Genomic DNA, 8,411 nt, shown 5'->3' with positions numbered 1-8,411 from the left:
TATATATAGTCTGCTAGAGGGTGTGACTTTGGAATCCTGCAGGGCCCTCAGGCCCGCAGCCCTCAGGCCAAATTTATTAATTTTCAAATGAATATTTTTTTAAAATGACACAGCAATCGATTGTCTATTTGCTGTACTGAACAACTTGGAGTTGTTGTAATGCTGAACACTGTTCCAGAGTCTTATTAAATACCATAATGGTTACCCATTACATACAATGTTTGGATGAGCTTCCAGATTGATTCATTCTGGGAAGCAGGAGTGGCATCCACTTCCTAAACTAGATGCCTCTGAAAATTCTACAAACTCTCTAAACTCTATAATTGTACAGAAATGATGTTAGTTATAGAACAGAGTTCAGGTCATTTGTGCAAAGCTTACTCTGAGTCATATTCGACTTGATGACACTTAAACACTGCTAATTGAGACTAGTGCTGTTATATTTGGAGGAATACTCTTCCACTTTGTACGTCACTCTTTGTCAATGTACTGTATGAAGTAACCTGGGCTTGCTGTGATGCTGAACCTTGTGCCATTGTGATATAAAATACCATAATGGTTTCCCAATGTGGACAGTGTTTGGCGGAGCTCCCAGTTGTAAAACAGGTTTAGAAGCAGGAGTGGCATCCACTTCCTAAACCACGTGCCTCTGGAAATTCTATTAACTTGGAGAAACGACAATAATTATGCAAAGGCATAACTATTTTTGTTAACTATCTTGTTGCATAACTATTTTGTCTCTTGTTTATAGAGTCCCTATGAGTCGTGCTTAACTCAACAGCCATCAACAACATCCTATGTATACACACACACACACACACACAGTATACACACAGTCTTGACTGGAAACTAGAGGACTACCAGCTGAGACTTTAGAGTTGACATATGTCATTCATGAAGTACTTTCCAATGACGATTGACTCCACCTTCTTGAGGTTTGTGTTGTACCATTACCCACTGTGGTGGTGGTGGTTGTTGTGTACCGTAGAGTCAACCCATAAATGATCATCCAGTAAGTTTTCAGAGGCAATTAAGCGCACAGGAGGAGGCTGTCCATCCTTCTCCCATAGAGCAGCTGGTGGATTCAAACCACATGCACTCAGGGTTGCAACTCAGCTTCTTGCCACTAGGTTACCACTGCTCCTTACCCACTGTGGTAGACCCACAGCTATCCCATGCTCCACAATAGCCAACCTGAGTGGGCCACAATAATAGTATGTCCCACAGGAAAAGCTAGACTGAGATTAGGGTAAACGTGGTCACTGGAAGCACGGACTGGAGAAACTTGGGCGACTCCTAACTGAAGTCTAATTGGAGAAACATGACAGAGCTTGACAAAAGAAAAAAGCCAGACCCTGACTAGAAAAACATGGTAGAACATGACTAGAGAAATACAGTAAAGCTTAACTGGAAACACAGCAGAGTTTTTTGTTGTTGTTGTTTTTGTTTTTAGAGCTATGGTGGGTCCTGACTATAGAACCGTGATAGACAATGACTAGAGAAACATGGTAGAACTTGACTGGGGAAATAGGGTGGAGCAAAAATAGCATAGAGCTTGACTAGAGAAACGTTGAGTCTGACTTCACATCTGTATATAAGTACTTTCTCCAAGTATGCCTACAGAAGCTATCACCAGTTTACCTGTCAACAAAGTCTGAGAGGGAAGACTCTTTCACCATTTATGGGGTGAGGTTTAGCAAGGAAATGAAGAAGGGGCAACCTTCTTGTGTACCCTACTATCTCAGGAGCTCCCTCTAAAGAGATGCTTCAGACTTGTCTTCCTGAGTTTGCTCATTTCTGGAATTTTCTCTCAAACCTGAGCTCAGCATGAAGTTAAGACCCTTGCTCTATATCAGACCACCAAACCCACTATCTCTTCACCAGTTATCTAGGAAGTGAGAATTACACAAAAGAAAGTCTAATCCTAATTGTCCTTGAACATGATAACAACAAATGAAAATAAAATCTCTGCATTTATTTTTTATGGGTAGATGAAAGGAAGTGATTTTTTTTCTTAGAAACAATTCTTTTTTCTTACAAAGCAATTCTATTACTATGCAACAAAAGGAGCTAGAAAAGTCTGCAATTAAATCAGTTCCACATTTTTAAGTTGGATGCCCTTGAGAAAGTTACTTAACTGTGTTTCTGCTATTTTTTGCAGCCATAAATACTGATAATGACTGTATTATACACACACACACACACACACACACACACACTCTGCCTTCACCTCTGTTTCATACACTATTTCTGAAAAATGGTCCCAGAAAATTACTGCTTAAATATGACCAATAGCAGTATCATTGAGGACAATGTTCCCTCCCAACAGGACTACTCTGAGGGAGCCAGTATCCATGTAGATTTTTATTTGCTGTTATTTCTTCTAAGTTCTCTTATTTACTACAGGAAAGGGGAAAGTAACACTGTTTGAGAATTGCTCTGGTCCCCAAATTCTGAGGAGATATAGCATTCTGGGTCCTTCCAAAGACACACTTACCACATTGGCCAGCTGTGTGATGGCCACTTCAAAATACACTGTCACAGGATCAGACACATTTTCCACGGGCCTGATGAACTGGTTATAGTGAGAGAATAGTTTGTGGAAGAGTTGCTCCTCAGAAGCACAGCACACAGAGCCTGCATGGGTCAAACAGAGGAAAGAGTTAAAGAAACTGAGACATGTGGCCAGGCCAGGTAATCCTCAATTTTCAGTGAGTCGAGAAGTGCGGTGTCCAGACTAATAGAGTCAAAATAGGCTAAGTCAGGAAAAAATGAGGAGAGGACAGAAAGAGGGAAAAATGTTAGGAAGGTTATCCACGAAGGGGGGAAAAAGCAAAAAATGAATGTTAAGGGTAAAGATCAAATAAAGCAGCCAGAACCAGACTGTCCCAAAAGCAATGTCATGTGACCAGTGACTTCAAAAACAACAAATTGGAGTAGGAATCACCCACTAACTTTTTAACTTGCCAAGCCATCATCCCATTAGCCTAGACTCAAGCCCTACAATGCACCCAAATGAGGAAGGGAGCCAGCTATACTAACTTGTGAGCCTAGTGACACGGGGTCTTCCCCAATCCTTTCTTTTTGGAGAGCTCTGAATACCAGAAGAATGCATCGTTGTGCTTTATTGACTATGCAAAAGCATTTGGCTCTGTGAGTCATAAGAAATTATGACTAAGAATGGGATTCCAGAGCACTTAACTGTGGCTCAGATTAAGACCTAGACCTAGACCAAGAGGCTCTTGTGTGAACAGATCAAGGTAACACTGCATGGTTTAAAACTAGGAAAGATGTGAGTCAGGATTGTATCCTTTCTCCATACTTATTTAATCTGTTTGCTAAGCGAATTGCTCAAGGAGCTAGACTCGATGCAGAAGAAGGTGGTATCAGGATCGGAGGAAGACTCATCTATAACCTTCATTATGCAAACAACACAACCTTGGTTTGTCAAAAGTGAGAAAGATTTCAAACACTTTCTGCAGACGGTTAAACACTGCAGCCTTCAATATTGATTGCATCTCAATGTCAACAAAACAAAAATCTTCACAACTGGAAAAATAGGCAACAATTATGGTAGATGGAGAAAGGATTGAGACTGTCAACGACTTCATCGTATTTGGAGCCACAGTTAGTTCACTTGAAACCTGCAGTCAGGAGGTCAGGAGATGTATTGCATTGGGAAAGTCTGTAGTCAGGGATCTCTCCAAATTTATTGAGGAGTAATGATGTCAGTTTGAAGACTAAGGAGCAACTGATTCAAGCCATAATCTTTTCAGTCATTTGCTAAGCATCTAAGAGCTGGATAATGACTAAGGATGATAGAAGAATTAATGCCTTTGAACTTTGGTATTGGATAAGAGTATTGAATATTCCATGGACTGCCAAAAGAACAAACAGATATGTCTTGGAGAAAGTGCAGCCAGAGTGCTCCTTGGAGGCAAAGATGATGAAGCTTTATCTCAGACACTTTGGGCATGTTGCTAGAAGAGGTTATTCCTTGGAGAGGGACATCATGCTTGGGGATTTGGAGGGACAGTGAAGGGAAGGAAGATCCTCAACTAGGTGGGTTGACACAATGACTATGAGCTTGAGTGTCAGAGATTGTGAGGATGGCTCAGGACAGGACAGGGCTCAGACCTGTTGTTTGTTGCTTGTCGTTATGAGTTGTACTTGACCTAAAGGCAACTTTCAATGAAGGGTTACCCATTTCTCTCTTTGAACAGTATCTTTTTTTAATAAAACTACCTTTACTTTCACCTTCACTCTTGTCTCCTCCCTTTTCCTCTAGGTTGTGTGCTCTAACAGAGGCTCCGCTCATGTCAGGACTACTCTTTGTACATGAAAAATAGTTCCATTAAAATTGTACACCGTGCTGCTTCTGTAGCTCACGCCATGTCCTCTCTAGTCTCTCTCATTTGCCTTAATTCTTTAGATGAGTAAGGAGGACCAAAGCCAGGGCATTAATGACATATTGTAATATTTGGTTGCTGAAACATGGGAATTTATTCTCTGATTAGGTGGGTGAGGAGAACCAAACCAGACCAACACCAGGGGATTCAGCCACTACCAGCCTTCCTGTTGGTTGGCATTCTTTTTGTTAGCATTCCAACCTGTTTCCATTCTTTGTCTGGGCACGAAGGATTGAAACCAGGGTAATAAGACCACTTGTGAACCCCTTTTCCAGTGCTTTGTGTTTTTACCTGCCCCTCCCCTTGGGCCCATTTCTCCTTACCTCTCCGAGCTGCAGCTGCTCACCTTTAAGCTAGTGTAATAATCAGATACCATGTTAAGAGTCCTTCTAAAAGTCAAATGCACCACCAGGGTAAAGGGATAGAACCAAGGCTTGGAATTTTTTATAATGTTCCTAGATGTAACTGTTGACTGAACAGAAGTTTTATGACAAACTAGAAGTTTCGTCATATTTGTAGAAAAGTCTCACCTTTTCTCATCTACTACACTCATCTGACTGACTGCTCATTCTAAAATCAGCAAGGTGTTTAGCTGGGGAATCTTCTCAAATAAAATTTAAATGACTAGCAATTTCATTAAAGTCTTAGCAAGTAATCCTCTTTTTACACATCAATGTTGAAATGTAATTAATTTGAAAAATCATGAGGATGTAAGGTCTCATAAAATAAATTTATTCAAAATATTATGTAAGAAATTTAAAAATTGTTAAAGAATAGCATTTTCAACTTTGTATTTTAGACAGCATTTCAAAGCATACTGGCTCTTTGTACTTTTTCAGGAATGTTTTAAAAGGAAATAATTTATTTTCCTCTGACCTAATTCATCTTTGTTAACACCCCCCTCTACAATCTCCTTATAGAATTCACACTTGACAACTGAAATGATATTCTATACATTTCCCAAGGAAATTTACGTCTTGAGGGTGGGGAGGGTGGAAATAAAGAGCTTGTCAGGTTCAACAAGTAAAAATTTTAAAAAGGATTGCTTTTTTGCTAAATAAAAATATCTGGTTGACAAGTACACTTGGAAACAGTAGGATTTTAGTAGAAAAGTTATTTTATATATAAAATAGTATCTTACCCTTACCGTTAACAATGATACAATCTTTTCAGACGAAAGAAATTGGATAAAAAAATTGAAGCTAGCACATTATTTTTTACTTGAAATAGCTTAGAAAAATCCTCCCCAATCCCTCATTTTTCTTACAAAACAAGTTCCCTGCAAACCTAACAACACACAGAAATTGTTGAGCAGATCCTTTTTTAAGTCTTCACTTTGAAAATGAATTCTCTTTCTCTTAGGGTACACTTCACAGGAATAATAGAGCATGTTCCCTGAAACAAGGATGATTACCTTTAAGTTGAAATGTTTATAGATTGAGTAATAGTGACAGCTATCAAATAAAACATGGGTTTGGGGGGGAAATGAAACACAACTACACACACAAGTTGAATGCATACAAAACAGAGACAAAGAGTAAATGACAATGTTTTTATTATTATTATTTAAACGAAAATAAAGCACAGTCTATGCTATGTTTTTCTACCCTCGCTCCTTAAAGAAACAAATCTCATCTTTTGACTTAAATCTAATTAATAAAAATCAGACAGATTTGCTAGCAGTTACAACAGTGGTGGTTCCTATACTTCACATATTTACCCACAGATTACCTCCTATCTGCTCATTCAAGCTCAATTCAAAGAGCATACACATACAACTGAAAAGGAAATATGAGATATAATAGAAATAAAACCTACCTTTAAAGAAAGACATGAACATGCACAACCAGAGACACACACCAAAGTGAAGGGCTCCCTCACCCTTGCTGGCGAGCATGATTACAACACTCTCTGACTTCTTTTTCTAGGCAAAGGAGTGTGGCAAACAAAGAGCTGTCAGACAGTTACACGCATCAGATCTTTAAATCATCAGAGTCTCTCTGCAATCCATTTGTGTCTTCTCAGAAATAAAAGCATTCACAAGACATACTCAGTTGTTCTAGCACCAGAGACTGAGGCAGACATAAAAGGGCAAAGGAAAAGGGACTCAATCTGATGTCAGATGAGTCATCATGTCTCCTGTCACCTTAGATCTCTTTTCGTGCAAGAGTGATGGAGCAAAGCAGCAAAGGGCCAAGAGACAGGAAGGACTGAGAGAGGATGGAAAGCATTTCCATGGCTTCACAGATATTTCTGCAGCCCAGATCGCACCACAATCCTTAGATGAATACACACAACTGTAAGTGAGACATATGTTGTGCGCCCTTCCCATTTCCTAGTGACCCCATGTGACAGAGCAGAGCTATTTTGCAGGGGTTTTCAGACTGTAAACTTTACAGAAGCAGATCACCAGGACTTTTCTCCAGTGGAGCCGATGGTGGGTTTGAACCACTGACCTTTCAGTTAGCAGTCAAATGTCTAATAACTATGGTACCACCACAGTTCCCTAAGTAAGGCATATCGAACTTAGTCTGAACTGACTCATAGCTGACTTTTTAGTAGATTTTCAGGAGCTACAAACCACACTGAAAGAAAGTGTCCATCTTTCTACCATGGAGCCACTGGTGGATTTTAATTGCCTGCCTCTGGATTGACAGAACAACTCACTTATTAAGCCACCAGAGTTCCCTTTAAGTAAGGCCTATACCAGGTCTCAATGAGTGTATTCTGATTTATATTTCTAGTTCATGTCAAGGCTTAGCCAGAAAATTCTATTTTTTAAAAAATAAAAATTTAAAATATACCTCCACTTTTTCTCTTAAGAAGCACAATTTAGACATTAAAATGAATTTGGGTTTTGCTGACTTCTCAGGATCTAGTGCCTTGTCTTTTTAGTGTCAATCATCAGCATCCAGGACCAAAGGCCTAGATGAAGGAGAATGAGAGGGATGGGTACTGGACTGGGCATATTTATGTGTGCTTAAATGTCCTTTCCATCAACTGATTTCCTTATCATTTTCCTCTTTAAATTTAGCATCAATAGGATTCCAATTAACTGAGCCATCTGATTGCATCTTACTGTTAAAGAGTTGAATCCAAAGATGTTCTCAGGGCCTCCCATTCAAACATTCTGCAGTATGATTTGAAAATGTACAGAGTTGTATTGCACAACTTCTCTCAAGATTCCATTTGCCTCAGATTTCTAGAGGGAATGAAAGAGGAACTAATATTTATTTAGCATCAATCTTAGTCTAGGGAGCTAAAGAGAGACCAGTGGTAGGTTTGGAGTAGAATTTTCACCTTCCACGCAGGAAAAGGGGAGGATCAGTGAAAGAGAGAAAGATCTTAAATAAGATCTGATTGCAACAATGGGCTTGAGCATGAGAGATGATGTTAGGTCAAGGTTTCATTCTGTTGTTTACAGGGTCAAGATAGGTCATTGTAGACTGTATGCACCTAACAAAAACAACAACAAAATGTGGGAGACCTCAGCTCAATTCCCAGGCAATGTACCTCCCATGTGTTAATGGAAGCATGTGTGTTGTTATGATGCTGTCAACTGAGGATCCAAACTAGAAGACTCAGTCATTTACTTCCAAAAATCAACCAGTGAAACAGTACGGATCACAATAATTTGGTCCATGACAAATTATGGAGACAACACAGAGCAAGAAAGCATTTTGTTTCATTAAGTCAGGAAACAGCTAATAACAAGAAAACTTAGAACACTTTAGTAAAGATGATCCTCATGTTCACCTCTTAGCAGATGAGGTTTTGTCCGGGCTGATGTGCCTTACAGTGTTTAGAGAGAATTTAGGGTGTTCTATACAACACTGGAATCTGTAATGGATAAAATGCTGCCTCATACCTTACAATAGACTGAGATGCCTAATTTTTTTTTCTATAATTATATTTTATTAATTTTCATACACATTTACAGAGATTTTGGGCTTCCACTCATTCATTGTTGCACTATTCTCTCTACCCTCCTCCCAGTTTGTT

The 8,411-nt window shown here is 39.3% G+C and overlaps 1 protein-coding gene across 2 annotated transcripts in view; it reads right to left on the bottom strand.

The window, feature by feature from the left end:
- Positions 1 to 6,306, bottom strand: part of CHRNA6 (cholinergic receptor, nicotinic, alpha 6 (neuronal)) — a 14,809-nt gene extending 8,503 nt beyond the window's left edge. For both annotated transcript variants that reach the window (XM_006896980.1, XM_006896981.1), the window contains exons 1-2: positions 6,228 to 6,306; positions 2,498 to 2,637 (exon numbers count right to left, since the gene is read on the bottom strand). In XM_006896980.1, coding sequence (XP_006897042.1) covers positions 2,498 to 2,637; positions 6,228 to 6,306 — 219 coding nt within the window. The remainder of the gene's footprint in view (positions 1 to 2,497; positions 2,638 to 6,227) is intronic.
- Between the last annotated feature and the right edge of the window lie 2,105 nt (positions 6,307 to 8,411).

The sequence above is a fragment of the Elephantulus edwardii genome, unplaced genomic scaffold, assembly GCF_000299155.1.
Source record: "Elephantulus edwardii isolate Elephantulus edwardi_28Jun2011 unplaced genomic scaffold, EleEdw1.0 scaffold00195, whole genome shotgun sequence".
Taxonomy (NCBI): Eukaryota; Metazoa; Chordata; class Mammalia; order Macroscelidea; family Macroscelididae; genus Elephantulus; species Elephantulus edwardii.
This window is presented reverse-complemented; position numbering and strand designations above follow the sequence as displayed.